This window comes from Hibiscus syriacus, unplaced genomic scaffold, assembly GCF_006381635.1.
Source record: "Hibiscus syriacus cultivar Baekdansim isolate YM2019G1 unplaced genomic scaffold, ASM638163v2 tig00111005_pilon, whole genome shotgun sequence".
In the NCBI taxonomy this organism is placed as follows: domain Eukaryota; kingdom Viridiplantae; phylum Streptophyta; class Magnoliopsida; order Malvales; family Malvaceae; genus Hibiscus; species Hibiscus syriacus.
The window spans coordinates 187,861-210,225 of record NW_024062949.1 but is presented as its reverse complement, the minus strand read 5'-3'; the positions used below and the strand labels follow the sequence as shown (position 1 = coordinate 210,225).

The following is a 22,365-nucleotide window of genomic DNA, read 5'->3' as shown; positions in this document are numbered from 1 at the left end:
AAAACATAAAATGAAGATGATATAAATCATGATCGGATCAAAATAGATAATATAAATCGCTTATGTCTACAATAGTAATAAAATAAATTATAGGCTAAATTACCTATTTGGTATTCTATATATTTTTGAATTTCCATTATGATCACCCACTTATTATTATTTTTTCAAAATCACATTCAACTTTATATTTTAGTTATATTTTAATATATCACTCTTTAAATTGCCTAATTATTAATTTTGGGTAAAAAATAATTAAATGATTAAATAAAAACACAAAACAACCAGTTGGTCTAGTGAGAAGAGACAATATATCTCTAAGTAAGGTCAGGGTTTTGAATCTTGACTATTGCGAATGGACCAAACTGGGTTGGGGAGATCGTCCTTGCTTTTGCAGTACCTGATCTGGATTATTCGATCAATAGACCAGATACCAATGGTTATATAACAAAAACACAAAAATAAATAAAATATCACATAGGAAATTTACCCAAAATTCTTTTGTTTTACCTGTGTGATGACCAAGTAAAAAAACATTGTAAGTTTTTTTAAAAGCAAAAGACAAATATGTAGCGATGAGTAAAACCTAACGCAAATTATTCCAAAAGCGAAGTACAAATTGTTCAAAATTTTGGGGGAGAAATGAAAACATAACCAAAAGATACGGGTATGCATGGAATTTTTAAGATTTAACATTAATTTTTTGAACTACGGGCATCAGATCCTATCGATCGACTAATCTAGATAGAGTACTACACAAATAATATCGACTTTTCTAATCAAATTTGCTCTATTTGTAATAGTCAGAATTCGATAAGATTTAACATTAATTTACATAAAGAGTTCACATTATTTGCGCTAAAGAATGGGAAAGGAGGAATATTCACATCTTTTATTGTGACGTTCTCTAAAAATGGTTAATAATTGACTATAAAATATATTTCCGTCAAAATTTAAATATCGAATTGGTATTACTTTTTAATATAATTAGTTTTACTAATTTCATAACTGATATGGATCTAGAAAGAATTTAGATTAATTATTTTAATAATTTAGGTGATCAGATAGGGATGTATGCATAATTTTATATTAACATTTTATTTTTAAAATTTTATAAGTTGACAAAATTTAAAAAATTTAAGAGGTATAAATAGATTATAAATATTAAATACAATAAAAAATAAAATATATGACAATTCGAAATTTTTACGAAACAACCCTCACAATTTTAATAATTTTAACGATTATCTAAAAAGAACAACATTTACATTTATCACTTAATGAATTCAAGTAGATTATAAACATTAGGGTGTGTTTGGCTGGGGGAATGTGAGATTCCTATAGAATGAAATTCACATTCCCCGTTTGGTTGGCCGAGAATGTAATTCCCGGAAATCTTACATTACCAATAGTAGATTTTTTGGGGTATATTACCGGGAATGTCATCACCTCCATTTCCTTAGGTATTGTTGGATTACCGACGTTTTGAATAAAATACCCTTAATTTATTTTTTCCAAAAATATGCTTATTCTGTCATTGAATAATAAAAATTCTACGAATGTTAAATTACAAATTTATCCTTAAACTATTTTAGATTTACAAAAAAAAATCTATAATTAAAATTTTATATGAAGTTCAGGAGTTAAAATAAAATTTTACCCTTTCATTAAACCTTTTTATATTTTCAATTTTGTAAAAAATATATATAAATTTTATGAAATTGATTTTTTTAAAGAAAATATATAAATATTTTCCAACTTGTTAAAAAATAAATATATAATAAGGACAATTTGGTCAAATATATATTCCAATAATCTTTTATTCCTTTAACCAAACACGGTAATCTTACATTCCTGTTAAACCAACCAAACACAAAATACAACATTCCCAGTAATCCTATTCCCTGGTAATCTTTGATTCCCACTGGTAATCTTACATTCCATGAACCAAACACACCCTCACAATTCAAAATTTTTACGAAACAACCCTCATAATTTTAATAATTTTAAGGGTTATCTAAAAAGAATAACATTTACATTTATCACTTAATGAATTCAAGTAGATTATAAACATTAAAGGGGTGAAGTATGGATAAGGATGACAATACGTCGAGTTTTTGGTTAATTTGATTCGGAAAAAAAATTATATATCTCCCACCCAACCCAACCTGACCAAAAATATATATATCTTTCACCTGACTGGCTGACTGCAATCCAATCGTAGTTTTTCTAATATAAATCTGACCCGACCCGATCTGATATAAAATAATTACTTAATTAATATAATAATTTTTTAAAAAATAAATTATATTATTATCTTCAGGTCGGAATTTTTTTCATCCTCCACCAAAACTGACCCATTCTGACCTAAACCCTAATTTAAAAAGGAAAATAATTATATCGGGTCGGATCAGGTCAAAACTCATTAATTTTGGATTAAATTACGATCCCTAAATATGGATGATAAATAACACCTACACCGCTATACGAAACTAGGCTGTTTTTTTGCTAGTAATTGCTTCATCTATGCTTCAAATTCACCTTCAAGACTCGCCAAACGTTACCACGATACATGAAAAATATATGCACACACGTAGCATCTCTTGTTGGAGAGGCAAAGATTAAAAGCAAAGCAACCAAAAAGGCATCGATCTCAACTGTTATTTAACCAGATGCTTGGCTTCAGGGATAAGGGTGACAACAAAAGGGGGCTAAAGTGTCACCACAACGTTTGCTCCATGTGACATGCACCAAATTGTGTCCATGACCTTAAATTCTTTCACATTTCTTGACCAAACTCTTCCCCCTTTTTTTCCAAAATGGGGAAGTACAAATAAAATATTTGAATTTAATTCTGGTAGTGTATATGAGAAAAATTATTTCATATAGTTAATGGAGTTAAGGGTTGTGGTTTAGGATCTTAAAATCCAGAGTTTAGGGTTTAATATATATATATATATATATATATATATATGAAGAATTATTGAAAAATTAAAACATTATAATCAATATTGGTCGATCTCTGTCATTGTGACACGTTTTTCTATGTTCTTGTGGCATGATCCTTATATTTTTTTTTGCATTTTTTCGCATACATGTGGGGTCGTTTTGTTTATTGCACAAAAAACATCACGGCATTTATTTTATGATTAGTTTATCGGTGGTCACGTATAGTAGATATTCTCTTTTGGAAAATTTGTTTGTCGATGTAATCATAATTGTATAGCGAAGAAGCCTGTCAGACTGTTTGGTTCGCTCACCACTCCTTTATCACCGCGTAAAACATCTCATCCGACAGAGACAATTGTTTTTTATGAAGATTATTAGATTTTAATATTGATCGTCTCAATTGATTTTTTTTTTGTATCTTTAGGTTTAATATTTTGTTTTCCTCTTCATATTTCTTCCATTATTAATGAAACTCAATTATTTTCGTTCGGAAAAAGAATAATAATATTTCTTTCATCATTAAAACTATTTAATGAGTTTTCTATTATATAAAAATATAATATAAAATTATCTTTGAAGTTTCCATTTCGGTAAAGGAAAAAAAAAACAACTTGGGTCTTGTGTTAAAATCTGGCCGCCAATCCTCAGACTGCAAACAACCTGGCCGCCAAAGCTTCGGACAATCGACACGACATCATGTGACATGGCACGTGCGCATTCATCTCCCAATTACTGCCGTAGGAATAGTGACTACGAGTCCACGGGAATCCATAAATCTAGCAATCTGAATCCAATCCTCAAATTGTTTAACTTAAATATTAATTAATAATTTTTAAACATTTATATATTTAATAAGAGATGACCATTCAGCTCAGTTGGTAGAGCACAAGGTTCTTAACCTTGAGGTCGTGAGATCGAATCCTACGGAAGGCATTTCATAATTCGGAGGTCTTTTACGGAAGCTGCTCTCAACCTGGTGTTGGGGGTAGCCTACTATCTTACCTCCCCCTTACCCCATATATATAGGAAAAAGGGACAGTCATTTTTTTATATTTATATATTTAATAAATCTTTATTCTTTTACTAAAAAAATAACTTAATTTCTCATAATATTTAATCTTAATTTCGTCCTAACTAATTTCAAATGAGATATAATAATAAGATTGAGATCTAACCTGTATTATAGCTTTTTGTAACTTTGAATAACGTTTGCTCGTTGGAATTGGATCCTTTCTCGTGAGAATGATAATGATATAACTCTTTGGGTACCTAGGGTTCGTAACGAGTCGGATAAGGGTCGATTTTCCGGTCAATCAGGCTTGATTTAAAAATATGTATTATTCACCCAAATTTGTTCCAACCTAAAATTTATATATGTTTCATCTGACTCGACCGACCCAAAAATATATATTCTCCACACGAATCTTATCCGATCAAAGTTTAGAGTATAAATCTGACATAACCCAATCGATCTGGTATAAATAAGGACTTAATTAAAAATAATATTATTTTAAAAAATTATATTATTATCTTCGGATCAGGTCGGATAAAAGATTCTCATCCTACCCAATCTCATATCTTTAAAAAATTTAGTCCGCTTAATCATAGTCAAATTTAATTTTTTTTAAAATCGAATCAAATCAAAACTCATGAATTTAAGTTAAATCCTCCATCTTAGGTGCTGTTGATCAGATCACAGCGGTGGGCATATTATAAGCGGGTGAAGTTCAAAATTTGTATTTAAAACATGTCCACGTGGATGGGCGGGCCGGCCCTTATTATTATTTTCACAACACCATAGGAGATTCCCGCCTCTGTTCTCCTTCACGGAAACATGTCTGCCGCCAATGAAATAGAAGTTTGTTTTTTTTCTCTTGTCCCCAAAATGCCCTTGAAATCGCTTTGTTTTTGCTTTTTTTTGTTGGTACGTTATCAGTACGTATACGACCGTATGTTATCGGTACAAATTGTGTCGTCCTCATGTTCGAATACTGATAATTATAATTTAGCAATTAGTACACTCTTATTTTATTTACAAATTTAAATAAGTTTAATATTTTTAAGAATTTAAGAAGGAAAAAATATATTTGAAAAATAAATTTGATAATATTAATAATAGAAGTAATGCGTGGCACAGAATTCACTGGTGCTTTATACTTGTAGCATTTACAGTCTTTCACCTGCAATAATTTTTATTTATTTCTTTATAAAAATAATTTCCAATATTCCTTTCCATTTGGTTATTTACCCTCACTTTCTCGAGAACCAAACACCCAATCCTCTCTGCATTCCAGATTTTCCTCTGAGAAAATTTTGAATCCAAGAATCTAACTGAAATCCTAATTTTCCGAGAAAATTTTATATGAAGCCGCCTTGGTTACCTCCGTTTTCTCCTGTATGTTTCTCCTTTTTTTTGAACCCTGACTTTGATCCAATCTCGTTTTAATTTTTCCCTTTCTTTACTTGAAAGCTTGGAGTTAGCACTTAACCAACAATCCACATGGCTATTGGCAATCTCATTGTAATTTTCATTTCAGAACAAAATAGGCATTGTTTGAAAATAGCAGAGTTTGTTTTTATTTTCAAAGTCGTGTTTGTAAATTCCATTTTTGGCGCGTTTCTGTTTTTTTTTTCCTGTTTCTCCCGATCTCCATAGGAAAATTAGCATTTCGTGTTACATGTTGTTATTTTCTCCGCCCTGCTTAGTCTATGTTCGTGAGTTTCTTGTTTGTTTTGCTTGTTTTCGAATTCAATCCGATAGTGATTCTCGTCCAGTCTTGTCTCCGATCGCTTTCACAAAGGTCATTTTGTTCCATACAATTTGTGGATTCATTTTTCTTCCATTCTTTTAAACAGTTATCGTTTGATTTAACTGTTTCTTTACTTAATAAAATATTGATTTCATTTTTCAATTGTTTTATGAGATGTCTAAACCAAATTTCTTAGCAGCAATGGTAAGATTTTTGTTTCTTCCAGGATTTCAAGTTCCCTCTCACGGTGTTTGACGGTGACATATTTAGATCAAAAATCGAATTTCTGCAAAATTTTTCTTTCCATTTAAATACGTGTTTGCATTTGTTTTGAAGTCGCAATGATGTCCAAATCAATAGCTTATCCATGAACGCTCATATTGCCTAGTTTTTTTCTCTTTTATGTGGTGAGGCCTTTTCCCTGTCCATTTCAACGTATGCAGTGTTTTATTTTTAAACTTTTAGGCGTATGAGAGGAGACAGTTGAAAATTATACATATATGCGTGCGTGTATCTCTCTCTCTCTATATATATATATTCTGAAAGATAATTTGTTCATATAGAAAAAGAGAACTATAGAAATGAGACAAATATGTCATTTACTTTGCTGAGGTGCATCCTTTTATTCAATTTGAAGTTCTTAAAGCTTGGTTCCTTTCAGTGCAATCCGAGAGGGGTTGTGATTTTTTTTCATGGTTGGTAACCATTTTGGTGTCGAAGAGAAGGGCAATGATTTTCTTTTTTCTGTTCGAAATTGTTAATTAAGGGTATAAAATTAATATAACATTAAAGTTTTAAAATTATCAATGTAATTTGAACTTTATTTTGTTTTTTAAAATATTTGTTGGCGGCTAGTTTATAACCTATCTGACTCTGTTCTATTTTCCTGGGCATTTCAGTTGATATAGATTGTATTTTAATGGTTTCCTGCTTTGAAGGCTAAATTATGGATGACTCTGAGGTTGAAGAGAACCTGTTTGCAGTTAGTGATGCCAAGGTAAGAATTTGGTAGCATTTGGATTTTTTTTGCTGTTCTTTGAATTCTAATTAACTTCACAAAAAAGCACATGCTTGCTTGCCATTTTTTTAAAAAACTTTGCAGAATTTTTTTTTGTTGGTATCAATTCATCTCTTAAGTTTATAGTTCTTGTTACTGTTTTTTTTTAAAATAAAAGACCTGTTTTTGGGAAGTTGTAATGTTTGAATCTTGTCGCATTTTTTTAGGACAAAGGAAAAAAATCTGAATTTTCACAGTTTTCTAACCTATTTTCTATTTTTTTTCTCATGCAGTTACATGGAGAAATGTGCAAGACACTTTCAGAAATTTATTGCAAAGTTTTGTCGATATTCCCTTCCGTAGAAGCAGCACGGCCTAGGAGCAAATCTGGGATTCAGACTTTATGCTCATTGCATATAGCTCTAGAAAAGGCTAAAAATGTTCTTCAACACTGTTCAACATGTAGTAAACTTTACTAGGCAAGATATATTTATGCATAGTTGTATATGTATGTACTCATATGTATTCTTAGAGTAGTGTTTTTGATTTTTGTTTGATGCATTCACTTACTGATTTTTCTATGTTTTGTTTTACACCATGTTTTTTCTTAGAGATTTTTACTAACGGTATTGTTCTTCACATTTAGGCTATTACCGGAGATTCTGTTCTTCTGAAATTTGAGAAGGCCAAATCTGCTCTTATTGATAGTCTTAGGCGCGTAGAAGATATAGTTCCACAGTCCATTGGATGTCAGGTAATGATTCTCCCCTTTTGGTTTGAGATTGAAATTATGTAATTTTTCGAGTATTCAAATAAACAAGGATCTTTTTTGCAAGCAGTTAAAGTTTGTGTTTATCCAAATCATCCTAGTGCATTGTTATATTTCCTAATGATTGTGGTTCAAATCAAGAAGGATTTTCAAATTATTAGGAAATTTGCTGTCATGGTTATATTGGAGTTACCTGCAATATGAATCTTCCTATGTGAAACCCTGAGTAGCTGTTGCTTTTTCTCGTACACTAACGGTATTCTCGATTACTTGTTTGGCTTCAGGTGTTAGAGATTGTAAATGAACTTGAGGAGGCTGTTTTCTCACTCGATCCGTATGAGAAGCAAGTTGGTGAAGAAATAATTGCATTACTCCAGAATGGGAGGAATTTTGAAGAATGTAATGATACCAATGAACTCGAGTCTTTTCACCAGACAGCTTCTAAACTTGGCATCACGTTTTCTAGAGCTGCCCTTGCTGAAAGAAGGGCTCTCAAGAAGGTGATCGAAAGAGCCCGTTTAGAAGAGGACGAGAGGAAGGAATCTATTGTGGCTTATCTTTTATCTCTTATGAGGAAATACTCCAAGTTATTTCGAAGTGAGGTTTCAGATGATAATGACTCACAGGGTTCAGCACCCTGTTCCCCCATTGTTTTGGGTTCTCTTGATTATGGAGGGGCTGGTGGTAATGGCCACGCATTTGAGCTGCAGCTGTCAAAGCTCAATTCATTCAATTTCAGGACAAACATTAGGAGATCTGAAGAGATACCCCTTCTACCCGAAGAATTACGTTGTCCAATATCATTGCAGCATATGTATGAACCAACTGTAATTGCCTCTGGACAGACATATGAAAGGATCTGCATCGAGAAATGGTTTAGGGATGGGCACGACACCTGTCCGAAGACTCAACAGAAGCTCCCGCATCTCTCTTTGACTCCTAATTACTGTGTCAAGGGTCTCATTGCAAGTTGGTGTGAACAGAACGGAGTTCCTATCCCCGATGCCCCCCAAGAGTCTCTTGATCTTAACTACTGGAGACTGGCCTTGTCTGTATCCGAGACTGCAAATTCTAGATCAACGGATAGTGTTGGTTCATGCAACTTCAAGGGGGCTAAGGTGGTTCCTTTTGAGGAGAGTGTTACAAGTAAGGATGTGGAAGGAAATGAAGCTGAAGATGAATCTTGATCCCCACAGGAAGAAGTTTTCGAGCTCAACGTATTAGAAAGATATCAGGAAGTCCTATCTGTCCTGAATGACGAAGAGAAATTGATGGAGAGATGCAAAGTTGTGGAACAAATAAGGCTTTTGCTGAAAGATGATGAAGAGGCCAGGGTTTTTATGGGGGCTAACGGTTTTGTTGAAGGATTATTGCGATTTCTAGAGTTGGCTGTGCGTGAACGGAATGCAAGAGCTCAAGAAGTCGGGGCAATGGCTCTCTTTAACCTTGCTGTCAACAATAACAGGTATGTTGCTCATGTCTTATGCCTTTGCTTAGTTAAACCCGGAGATGAATCGTTACGAGCAATACGTGTTATTAATATTAGCACTGTTATTCATGTGATTGTTCGGCGTTATGTATGCCATTATTAAGATGAATCTTTTTGATGTTCTTGTTTTTCTCTAAAATAAATATCAGGAACAAGGAATTGATGTTAGCGGCTGGGGTGATTCTATTGCAGGAGCGTATGATTTCCAACTCAAAAGCCGATGAATCGGCAACTGCTCTGTATCTTAATCTCTCTTGCTTTGAGCAAGCCAAATCGATCATAGGCTCAAGTAAGGCTGTCCCATTTTTAGTCCAGCTACTAGGAGGTGAAACTGATTCACAATGCAAGCTTGATGCTCTTCACACGCTTTATAATCTTTCAACCGACCACTCCAGTATTCTTTCTGCTGGCATAGTTAATCGCCTCCAGTCACTTGTGGTCTCGGGTGACCATACCTGGACGGAGAAATCCATTACGGTTTTGCTAAATTTAGCTTCAAGTGAAGCAGCAAAACAAGAGATGGTATCAGCCTCTGGTCTCATAACTATAGCCCGTTTTATTTTGACCATTATTTTTGAATTTTTGTCAGTCGTCACTTAACTATTTAAATACATTCATCATGTCACTTGCCGTTAACATTTAACGAAAATACTGATGTGACAGTTAATAAAATTGGTATAATTACACATTTGGTCACTGTTACCTATATATTATATCAATTTGATCATAATTTTAATAAATTAAAATTAATCTTCGAATCATATCGTGCCACATGTCATTAGTTTTAAATATCATGACACATGTCATCGTTTGATTGGAAGATTTAATTTATTTAAATTTAATAGTTTTATTTCTCACCAATCAGATAATAGCACGTGTGATCCTCTAGTGGAAAAAAAAATTGAAGCTGCTTAAATAAGGGAGGGGGAAATCAAACCTGGGCCTTGGGTTTGAAAGAAATGCGTGCCAACCATTAAACCAAGCAAATTACTTGATTTGGGATAGATTAGATATAATATATATTTTGTATATTAGTCTAAATTTAAATTCCTATATTCTAACTTAACTATTTTATTCTTATTTTTAATTTAAAATATATTTTTTATTTTTATTTTGATTTAAAAATGTATATTTTATTCTTATTTTAAGTTAAAAATATATTTTATTTTTATCTTAATTTTAAAATATTATAAAAATAAAATATAAATATTTAAGTTAAGGTAAGAATAAATTATTTTTTAAATTAATAAAAAAATTAAAGTTCACAAACGCCGCTACCTTTTGCGGAGCTTCTTGCGACGTTTTTACATACGTTGGGAAAGTTTTTAGCGGCACTGAAAAATGTTGTTATAGAGCTAAAAAAATGCCGCTAAAAACGTATATTGATATTGGGTCAAGTTATATAATTTAGACAAGCTGAAAATATTATTCAAAACCTTTTGCAATGCTAAATACATATCACCAAGCAATGCAATGGTGTTTGCCACTAGATTTCATGTAGGTAGAAAACCATGTCTTGAAATTCAATTTAGTATGAACGGATTTACCTATCTAAACCTGCTTCTTTGCGATCGGAGTCACGATCTTCAGATCGCACTTTCTTGTCCCGAAGGAACTCGATGAGTCCTTCGAGGGCAATGTCAGTGTCTTCACTCTTCATAAGCTCTTCTGCAACTTCTGCAGGAGTTACCTCCACTTCCACCATCAATTCATCAATTTCATCGAACAGATTATGATGAGTGATGCATAGGTAATTAGAAGCAAGGACCCTGAATCCACTAGGGGTGCAGTAGGACATGTGGATATGCATGTCCATTCGACCCGGCCTTAGCAAAGCCGGGTCAAGCTTGTCTTTATAATTTGTTGTAAACACTATTATTCTCTCGTCTCCGCAACTTGACCATAGCCCGTCGATGAAATTAAGCAACCCTGATAAAGTTATCTGTCATGAAGATAGATATTAGCAACAGTTTAGTAATTAATGGAACTTGTATAGGCTTATTATGTGATAAAATAAATCATGATGATCGCCTATATATGCTTTCACTTACCTTGTTATCAGTACCAGGCCCAGACCTCTCATCTTGTCTATTCTGGAGGTCAATGCTGCAATCGATATCCTCAATCACAACCATTGATCGATTTTTGGTCGAAACCAACAACCTTCGGAGTTCCGAGTTGTCGTAAATGCTAGTGAGTTCGAGGTCATAGACATCAAATTTTAGGTAGTTGGCCATGGCAGCAATCAAGCTCGACTTCCCTGTCCCGGGAGGACCATACAATAAGTACCCGCGTTTCCATGCTTTTCCTACTCTTTTGTAGTAATCCCTTCTTCGAACAAATCTGTCCAAGTCGTCGAGTATCTCTTTCTTGACTGCAGGGTCTATTGCCAGTTTATCGAAAGTGGCCGGATGGTCGAGATTGGTCGATCCCCATGTTCCATCGCTGTCTTCACCAAAGTGTCCGAGTGAAAGGAGTTTCACCACCTTCTTTTCTTCTTTGATGGCTTTCGACATCTCAATTACATATGGCAAGTAAGAATTTATTACCATTTCCATGCATTTGTTATGAAAACTGAGCTCAAACACTTTATTTTCATCATTTCCTTGATGATTCATTTCCTTTTTCTCAACATAACACATTTCCCATTTGAGTTGGATTCCTTCGTACATGTCGAGAACCTTTTCGCCTCTTTGAATGGTTACAGTTACTTTATTGTCTCTCGGAGCCTTGGAAACCTTAAGCCTCTTCATCGACGCTGTGATTTTCGTCTGTAAGTAGGTCGTCGAAGCTTCATACAGTTCATTGAGGCAGTACCCTTCATATTCATTGATGAGGAGAGTCATCTGGGAAGAAGTTGAACAAAAGCCTCTGAGTTTCGACAGTAACAGGTTTTGGAGTTGTTCCGGGATAACCTGCGCGGTTATGGCTTGAACCTCCCTAACCACGCTTCGGGCCAGCATGGCCGATGCGGTGAATGTAGTGTATGTGGAGAGGACTGATGTCGTTGAAGGGATGTTTTTTACAGAGAACATCTTGAGAATTTTGGGGTGATTAAATTGACAATTTAAAATGCAGAAAAGGGTATGATCTTCGACTATCATCAAATATCATTGGCTTTTTATACATGGGAGATTTCTTTCGTTGCAAGCTACTCAAGCACGTGGTTAAGCTGGCTTTGTTTTTTTTTTTTTCCTTCTTTAGTCGATAAGTAATAATTTGCGTGATAAATTACAAATTTGATAATTGAACTTTCATGCAATTCTTATTTTACTCATACTTTCAAAATTTTCAATTTTCTCACTGAACTTTATAAATTGAGTCTTTTGATCACTCCACTGTTAAATAATTAACGGTATTATGACTTGGAAACATATAACAAAACGATGTAGTATTGGATCTCTAAAACATTTAAATTTTGACCAAAACGACATCGTTTTAATCTAAATATAAAATTATATTTCTTTTTTTCTTCATTTTTCCTTTTCTTTCTTTATTCTTCTTCTTCATCCTCTCATTCTCATTTTTTCTACTGTGGAAGTTGTGGAAGCATGCAAGGAAAATCAAAAATGATTTTTTGGTATTTTCATCCTCTTCATTTTTCTCTTTTCCCTCTTCATCTTCTTTATTTTTTGATATTTTCATTTTTGGATTTCAAAGAGAGCAAAAACGATTTATTATGATTGTTTGGTTCTTGAAACAAGTTTATAAGATTTCCACTGGAGTTGCTTGTGGATTTTGATGGTTGTATCTGATTAATTTGCTGATCGAGTTAGAGTTTGGTATATATTTTAGTTGTAAATTTGGGGTTAGGGTTTGATGGTAGGATTTGAGGGTTAGGTTTTTTTTCCCTGATTAATTTTTATTTTACTAAATAGAAATCCTATGTGGCTGAATTTTAATATTAAAATAAGTTTAATATATAAAGTTCAGTGAGCAAATTTAAAATTTTTAAAAGTACAATGAATAAAATAGAAATCACATGGCAATTCAGTTATCAAATTTGTAATTTACCCTAATTTGCGTGACAAATATAGGTGCCTATAGGGTTCCTTTCCCTAAGTCTTCAAACTTTTATAGAAAACGCGTAAAATAAGTATTCAATTTTTTCCTTAATTAAAGGGGCACGTTAGCTGTAAAACGTGTTTGGTGTCTATATTTTTACGCGGGTGATTTGTTGTGTAGAGTTTTGAAAAAAATTATTTGTTGAGATAAGGTCTAATTGAAATTATTTGTTGAGATAGGTGAAATTTACAGTTTGAACATATGTCGCCAGACGCTCCTGACGACCAAGGAGGTCGCCATATCGTCCTGCGAGCTGTGGTGAGTTGCTTTATTACCTATATCGGTAATTAGGCATCTCGCCAGTTTGGTCGTCGGGATCATATGACGACCTATAAGGTTGTCCGGAATACATGACAACCTCCATTTCAACGTAGTTAAAAAGCCTAATTACCGATGTAGGTAATCGTTGTTACTTAGGAAAATTTAGGTAATCGCATGAAAGCCTAATTACCGATGTAGATAATATTTGTTACTTAGCCTAGCGTGCATGGCGACTACCCCTCGGATGACATCGGATGCTCAGCGTGTTGGGACGTGCATGGCACATGCAAAATATCTCGTAGTTCGAGAAGAAATGGCGACCTAGTAGGTCGCCCGGATGGCATGGCGACCTACGGCCAACACTGTGATTTCATCATATTTGAACAATTAATCTGGGGAGTGCATTATCTCGTGAATTAATTTATTGGAGAACATTATCTCAAAAGTTTTACTATTTTTACACTATAAATATGAGAAATAATAAAAAAAAATCTTGTATCTACAAGGATTAGAACCATTATCAAAGATTAAATATTAAAAAAATTCAAAATAATGAATAGTTGCATTTACATAAATATTTACAACCTTTATTTCAATATTTTCAATTTAAAAAAAAATTGTAAAGAGAAAGCAATAAAAATCGTTTTCAAATGTATATCCATTTATCAAAAATTATTTTAAAAATTTTCAATTAAATAATCATATACTTTTTCCATTTTATAAAAAAATGAAAAATGAAAATTGCACTATTCTGCTGAAACCAAATATAAGTGCTTATGTTTAATATTTTGTTTAATACAAAAATAAGTGTCCAATTTATCTTTTGAAGAATATTTTATTATTTAAAGAATTTTTCCCTTGAAATAGATACTTAAGTTTTCTCGATTATACTTTTAGGTACATATTATTTATTTTTATATTTTAATAATAAAAATATTATTTTTAATTAAAAAATTTTAAAAAAAAAGTTTAATTGTTTTATAAAAACCTATTTTTTAATGAAATTGTAAAAAATCCTAAGAAGCTAAATATCTCATTTCAACCAATTATCAACCGTCGCCGGTCTTCTCCGACCACCATTGTCATCGTCGGACGGTCACCCACCCATTGCCACCCATCTATTGATAAATCGTTGTCCTTACAGTCACCCAAAATCACTAAATTTAAAATCCTCAATATACAAATCCCTAATTCCCAATTTTAATTTTCTAACCCAAATGATCGCCAACCATCTCCAGTCATCTTCGTCGTTAAACGGTTGGGTTTTGATCAGAGTTGCACGGTGTGTCAAATGGTGGTGGCGATAAGAATCTATGAAGAATGACGATTGTATTCGATGAACCTTTGAATGCTTATCCAAGGTAAATGGTGTTATATTACGACAAAAGTCAACAGGGTTTGATCGGAGGTCGACACTGGTGATGATGGTGGTGGTGGTGACGGTCACCATTGACCGGCCGACAGGGCATGGAAGGAGAAAGGGAAGGGATAATGGAAGAGAGAGCACAGGGAGGGGGCTGCTTTTTTTTTTTTTTTTTACAAAAAATGTTTTTAGTTTTTTTATTTTTTTAAATAAATTCTCAAAATTACCATGTGAAACATGTCACTTAACAGAGATATTTAACTGCTGTTAACGTCCGAGCACCTAAAAGTATAACGTTTGAAATATTAGACATCTATTTTTAGCGAAAATTCTTTAAGCATTAAAATAATTTTCGAAGCATAATTTAAATACTTATTTTTATATTAAACCTTAATATTATCTTCACCATTGCTATAAAAATAAAATGATAATAAAAAAAACTTAAACAAACCTCAATTTAAACTCCCTCCAAAAACAAAAAATAGTAATTTCTATGCTTTTTATTCTGTCTCGTCATTTTCAAGACTAAAAAAATTAACAATTCAAATTATTTAATAAATTTATCCTATGTTTAACCCTAATGTTTCTTGCCTTCTTTCTCATCTTAATAATCTTATCAATTTCACCCCCTCTCTCTTTTGCCTTGATCTTATTTTCACTCTCATTTCTTCCATTTCTTTCATTTTCATCCTCTAACCCGGTCTCTCTTCCATCGGAGTCGCAATTTTCCGACTTCGATTTCTTGTGTTGAAGAAACTTAAGGAGTCCATCGAGGGCTATATCAATATCTTCACTCTTCATAAGCTCTTCCGCAACTTCTGCAGGAGTTACCTCCACTTGCATCATTAGTTCATCAATTTCATCGAACAGATCATGATCAGAAATGCATAGGTAATTCCAGGCAAGAACTCTGAATCCACTAGGGGTGCAGTAGGACAAGTGAATATGCATGTCCATTCGACCCGGCCTTAGCAAAGCAGGGTCGAGCTTGTCTTTATGATTGGTTGTGAACACTATTATCCTCTCATCTCCGCAGCTCGACCATAGCCCGTCGATGAAATTAAGCAACCCCGATAAAGTTAACTGTCATGAAGAGAGATTACCGTGTTTGTTTGACATAAATGTAAGATTACAATATACGTGTAACATATTATTGTGAATGTTGTTCTCACCTGTTCGTTAGTATCCTCCTCATATCCGTCGTATTCCCCAAGCTCGAATCTCTCGCTTTGTCGATTCTTAAACTCAATGCTGCAATCAATATCCTCAATCACAACCATTGATCGATTTCGGGTTGAAATCAGCAACCCTCGAAGCTGCGAGTTGCTTAGACCGGTGAGTTCGAGGTCATAGACGTCGAATTTTAGGTAGTTGGCCATGGCAGCAATCAAACTAGACTTGCCTGTGCCAGGAGGACCATAGAGCAAGTACCCTCGTTTCCATGCTTTCCCTACTCTTCTGTAGAAATCCCTTCGCCGAAGGAATCGGTCCAAATCATCGATCAACTCCTTCTTCACCGCCGGATCCATAGCCAATTTATCGAACGTCGCCGGATGGTCGAGATTGGTCGATCCCCACCCTCCATGGCCGTCACAAATGAAGTTCTTAAGTGAAAAGAGTTTCACCACTTTGTTTTCTTCTTTAATGGCCTTGGATCTCTCCATTACATACGGCAAATAAGACCTTGTCACCATTTCCATGCATTTGTTATTGAAACGAAGCTCAAGCAATCTATTTTCATTCCCCATATTTCTTCCGGGTTTACCTATATGGATATTTTCCTTCGTCTCGACACATATCATCTCCCATTTGAGTTCGATTCCTTCGTATACGTCAATAACCTTTTGACCTTTGTGTATGGTCATTTTTACCTTCGTTGAATGACACAAAATTTTATGTTACGAAACAGATTATTAACAGGAAAATATAAACAGTATCTAAATTACATAAAAATTCGAATTTTTAAGATTACTCGTTAGCCTCTTCAGGTCATCTTTAATTACCTTATTGTCTCTCGAAACCTTGAAAGCCTTAACTCTCCCCATTGAGGCCGAGATTTTCGTCTGGAGGTAGGTTTCGGAAGCTTCATACAGTTCGTTGATGCTGAACCCCTCGTATTCGTTGATGACGAGAGTCATTTGGGAATACGGATTCAAGAAAAAGCCATCGAATCTCGATAGTAACAGATTTCGAAGATGTTCAGGGATAAGCTGACGATTATGGCTTGAATCTCACTAACCACGCTTCGGACCAACATGGCTGATGCCGAAAATGTGGTATACGTTGAGAGGATTGATGATGTTGAAGGGATGTTCTTGACGGAAAACATTGTTCAAGGGATGTGGACGATTCTGTTGATGTTATGAGAAATGCAGAAGCAACTATTTGTGTTAGAGGTTTAAGGTTTTGATTTTGTTATTTATTCTTGGTTTCCGATTTGAGTGAAATTCTTAGTTATCTTAGTTTGGATTTTAAATTAACGAAATATTTTGTTTAATATTGCCTAGTCAAAGATATCTTAATTTAGATTTTAAATTGATATAATATTTGAAAAGTGTGATATTCTTAATTCAAAATTTTGAATTTAATCAAATTTATCTCATTTTTTTGTTAATTTTTTATTTTACATTATAATTTAAATTGATTTAATTAATTCCATATTTAATCTTTGATTTCACATCGATTTAAGTAGCTTTATTTTTTCCCTCTAAAAGGTAGGGTTAAAACACTCAATGGGAAAAATAGTTCTAAATAAATTTTAAAAATTATGTAATATTTTTAAAATAAAATTGTTTGATATATAGCACGAATAAACTTACTTCAGTGGTTAAAGGAATCGTTGTTATCATCTAGATAAGTACAAAGCAATATTTATTCAAAGATAACTATCAACCATTTGACATTGAGCGGTCACATCCATGATATTCCTAGTGCTCGAACCATATACCTCAAAGAATAACAATAATTCTTTTACTATTGAGATAACTTGATTTGTGCTAAAATGTAAGTGTAGACAGTGATTTTCGTCCTTACATTACATTATTTATTATAATAATAATAATAATAATAATAATATTATTATTATTATTATTATTATCATCATTAAATAATAATTAAATATTATTACAGACCCAGTTACAAAGTAGTCTGGAGCCCCATTTACAAGCAAATCCAAACCTGCAAGAAAAAACCCCACCAACATCCATTCGAAACGGAGAGAACCCAACAAAAAAAAAACGATTCGAAAACAATCAACAACAACCACTAAACAACAGAAAGGAAACAAGAAAGAGAAGTGAAGCTTATCCTCGTTGAAGCCTCCAAATCGTCGTCGAACCACCGGATATTTCGAAATAAACACTTAGATCTAGGTCAATTGACTAGCTTATAGGTAAAGGGGCCAAATTTGGGTTTAGGGGAAGTCGAGGTCATTTTGGGTTCATTTTCCAAATTTCGACCACCGTCGACGGTGGTTTTTGACGCCAATGTACGGTGTGGCCGACCTACCTCCGACGAGAGGTTTTTAGAGAGAAGTCAGAGCATTTCCTTTTCTCTCTTTTTAGAGAGAGAGGGAAAATAGAAAAGGAAAGGGTTTGGTAATTTAGGGTCGATTTTGGGTATAAACACCCCTCCATGTGACGTTTTGGGGAAGGGCTTTTGCGTATTTAGTGTATGGGAAAATCATTCTCCCAGTCCCTCGAGTTTTTTAATTTTTCATTTTGGTCACTGAAATTAATTTCTATGCATTTTAATTTGGGTTTCAAATTTTATTTTGTTCCCATTTTAGTCACTTAACGTATTTATATGTATTTTATATAAATATTTGATTTAGTCCTTTAATTTTAATAATTTACATTTTGATCCTGACCTTTAGTTATGGTTAAATTACAATTCCAGTACCTCAATTACATGATGTTTTTGTTTAGGGCCATAAGTTTTTATTATTTTACAACTTAATCCTCGAATTTAATATTTTTAATTTTTAATAATATTATTGGTTTATTTATGTTTGTAGTACCTCACATATTAATTATTTACAATTGTTGTCTTGATCTTTTATTATTTTTATAATTTAATCCCTAAAGTTACTATATTTATAATTTTATCCTTTATTTATATATTTATAAATTTATTACATAAAATAAATTTTTTTATATTATTTTATACGATTAATTTAATGAAATATCCCTTAACTAGCAAGGAGTGTGTTTCTAACAATTGCTCGAATAAAATAATATTTTTTATGTTTTAAATGAATTTATATGTTTATATATTTTTATCTATATATTGTATCTAAAATTTAGTGTAATACTATTTTGTACAAGGAATCCATAAAAATACCCCCTTAACTGACAATGGAGGTATTTTCGAGGATTATTCGTATAAAATAATTTTTTATTTTTCTAAAAAAGTATCACAATTTAAATATTATTCAAATTTGTCAATTTTAATATTGAGATGACGTATAATCATTTAAGTACTGATTTTTTGGCGTTGTAGGGGTGCTAATCCTTCCCACACGTAACCGACTCCCGAACCCGTTTTTCAAAATAAATCTCTGGTCAAATACATATCAATTTTTTATCTTTTAAATTATTTATTAAAATTATTTTAAAATATATTTTTAGGTATTCGACTTATCTAACCCAAAGATCGATGGCGGCTCCAATTTTTTTTATTTATATATTTATTTAAAACCCGCATGTCCTAATATTAAATTGGATCGATCCCGATAAAAACCTAAAAAACCGCGGGCACAGTTTCGACAGTAAAGTTTAGATACATAGATATTTTATAATTTCAGGATTTATGTTTTAGGATTTAAAAGGTAAGAATCAAGTTTAGAGATATTTTAATGTTTAGAGTTAGAATTTAGGATAAATTATACTATTGATCATTTAATTTAAAATATTTTAATTTGACCATTTATCTTTTAGTTTCTCAGTAAGACTTAACGATTTAAAAACACCAATCAAATCAGTTGTTACTAACATTTGACGAATGATTTAATATGATAGTTAACAAAAAAATTATATAATTATAACTTAACAAAATAAAATATTGAGGGTTAAAATGTTTTAAAAAAATAAGGATCAAATTGACTATTTAGTCAAATATTATGTGTCTTTTTACTCTAAAATAAAATGTTGAGGAAAAAATATTTCAAATAAAGAATATGGATCAAAACGATCATTTTAATAAATATTATCGAATTAGTTTTGATACTATGTCAATTTAATGTAGAGTGTGAGTAACATTGACAAGTAAACCTTTAAACAAACCGAACGAACACGATAAGGGTGTATTCATGTTCGTTCGTTTAACTCTAATCAAACGAACGAACAAACAAAATCAACTAAACAAACAAAATTTATTGTTCGTTCATCAAGGAATGTAACTTGTTCATGTCCTTTCATATTCATTCATTAAAATGATAAACAAACAAACGTGATCAAACATAAATAAACGTAAACGAAATAAATGAATTAACATAAAATTAATTGAATTTATATTTGAGAATTGTTTTTTCTTTTCAAAAATTTTAGGGTTCATATTTTCTTTAATTGATTTAACTATTTTTTATTTAGATTAAGATTAATTATATTTTAAAATATTAATGTGTTTAAGGATAAAATATAGGGTAAACTATGTCAGTAATCTCATTTATTTTTAATTTAACTGACTTTGGTTAACAGATTTTAATTAAGTACATTTGATCTCTTATGTTATCGATTTATCTAATTTAAGTCCCTTAAACATTATACTTGGTTAACCCATTAACGTGACATGACAATTTTAAAATAATAAAAAAAACCCACATTCACCCCAGCTGTGCACGTCTTCCTCTCATCTCATTTATTCTCCTTCATCCATCATTTCTTATTTGTCTCCTTCTCAAAATTAGAAGAGGGCAAAGATCTAGAATTCCGGTGCCCATCCGCCTCTCACCGTCGGCGTTAGGCGTCGCCGATAGTCATCCTCCATCACCCTCCACGTGTCTTTTATTCTTCTTCACATTAAACCACACATGAGCATTTCACGTGTAAGCCCTCTCTCTCTATATGCACACATGACCATTTCAACTCCACAAACCATTTCACGTGTCTGTTTCTTCTTCACATGTCTGGTGCTTCTTCTTCTTCTTTTCATTAAACCACACATGAGCATTTCACGTGTAAGCCCTCTCTCTCTATATGCACACATGACCATTTCAATTCCACAAACCATTTCACGTGTCTGTTTCTTCTTCACATGTCTGGTGCTTCTTCTTCTTCTTCTTCTTCTTCTTCACATTAAACCACACATGAGCATTTCACGTGTAATCCTCTCTCTCTCTCTCTCTATAAGTTAAAATAATAGAACAAACACGTAAAAAGCTGGAAAAAAATCATTGAAGCATTAGGGACACAAGCCATACATTATAAAGTATTACAGAATTATAAAGTTGTCTACAAGTAGACGAGATAAACAAATCACTCGGTCAATGTATGAACTTTATACTTTGTAAAACAGGAAAAAGGTAAGAGGAAAGCAAATCACTCTCTGCTTATGTATATGTTGCTTAAGTTCTTGTGTTTGTTCAACTTTTTGTTTAAGTTTTCGGTAACGGCTAGTTACATCTAAGTTGGTGGCTGCTTAATTGTCTATTATCCATTTTTGCAGGTTTATGAAAGAAGAAGAAGGAGAAACACATTACTTTTTACGTGGAAAAGGTATGGGAGATGTTTGTTCCGCTCGGTAATTCACGGCGCTTGGCTGAGGTCAGGGAAGCAGTCTCCGACCGAGTGCCGCCAGAAAGATCTTGCTGATGAACTCAGAGCTAAAGTACATTTCTATTCTATTTTTCACAATGTCTGATTCCATTTGCATCATTCGGTTTTTAGTTGTACTCACTGCAGAATTCGATATAACTTGGATGGAATTTTTGCCGAATTTTCGATTTTTCTGCGATCCCTTTTCAGTTTTCTTGTTAGCTGCAGATGTCTTTCTTGCTTTATCTTCATTTCGAACCACTTTCGGTCTATCACAACTCGGATGTCTTTCTTCTTTAACTTTGCATTGGCACTCGATAAAAGATTATATGTCTTGATAGGTTGTTGATGAATTCATCAAGAGGCGAGCCGACACCGAATGGTAAGCATTTTCTCTTTTCGAATGAACCTTTGTTGCCACAACTGGGGCACCACAAGCAAGTAAATCGTTAAACTTTTTGCAGGTTCCTCGAGGGTGATTTCGACAACTATGTCATGCAGATGCGGCAGCCTCATATCTGGGGAGGAGAACCCGAACTGCTCATGTGCTCACATGTCCTACACTGATTTTTCCTTGCTCAAATGAAACCTTTTTGCTATCAATATATCAAAATTTTCTCATATGTCAATATATATATTTCACACACAGGACCCCTATAACAGTTTACATGAAGGATAAGAATTCCGGTACCCTCAAAATTATATCTGAGTATGGTCATGAATCCAATTTATAGGGTATCTTTACATGTAAAGAAGATCATCTTTCCTTTTACTAGCAACCGTGCAATAGGCGATATGGATTCGTAGTCCGTAATATATGTAGGATGACTTGAAGGAAAATACCTATTTTTGCTCAACTCCAACAAAACTCAACAGCTTAATAAACCAGCCTATGATCACACGCATGTATACAAAAACATGTTTGGTGAAAGTACAGGGGGAGGGAAAAGAAAAATTGCTACTCACCATCCTT

The 22,365-nt window shown here is 33.0% G+C and overlaps 1 protein-coding gene, 1 long non-coding RNA gene and 2 pseudogenes across 2 annotated transcripts; 2 read left to right on the top strand and 2 right to left on the bottom strand.

Moving 5' to 3' along the window:
- The first annotated feature begins 5,239 nt into the window (after positions 1–5,239).
- Positions 5,240–9,506, top strand: LOC120149475 (annotated as a pseudogene).
- An 846-nt stretch (positions 9,507–10,352) lies between these two features.
- LOC120149476 (AAA-ATPase At3g50940-like) lies at positions 10,353–12,031 on the bottom strand. Its single transcript, XM_039162250.1, has 2 exons — positions 11,003–12,031; positions 10,353–10,893 (listed from the first exon to the last, which is right to left on the bottom strand). The coding sequence occupies exons 1-2, from the start codon at positions 11,984–11,986 to the stop codon at positions 10,495–10,497; spliced, it is 1,383 nt and encodes a 460-aa protein (XP_039018181.1). The 5' UTR covers positions 11,987–12,031; the 3' UTR covers positions 10,353–10,494.
- A 2,634-nt stretch (positions 12,032–14,665) lies between these two features.
- On the bottom strand, positions 14,666–16,969 carry LOC120149504 (annotated as a pseudogene).
- Positions 16,970–20,976: 4,007 nt separating this feature from the next.
- Positions 20,977–22,013, top strand: LOC120149462. The gene is made up of 4 exons (XR_005518476.1): positions 20,977–21,160; positions 21,304–21,465; positions 21,734–21,774; positions 21,857–22,013. It is a non-coding gene; the product is annotated as an uncharacterized LOC120149462 (long non-coding RNA).
- The last annotated feature ends 352 nt before the right edge of the window (positions 22,014–22,365 follow it).

Excerpts from the sequence above, each read along its gene's own strand:
- LOC120149476 (XM_039162250.1), bottom strand. The coding sequence starts at position 11,986 with ATGTTCTCTGTAAAAAACATCCCTTCAACGACATCAGTCCTCTCCACA. Across the intron at positions 10,894-11,002 it reads GGCCTGGTACTGATAACAAG|ATAACTTTATCAGGGTTGCT; the intron begins GTAAGTGAAAGC and ends TCTTCATGACAG.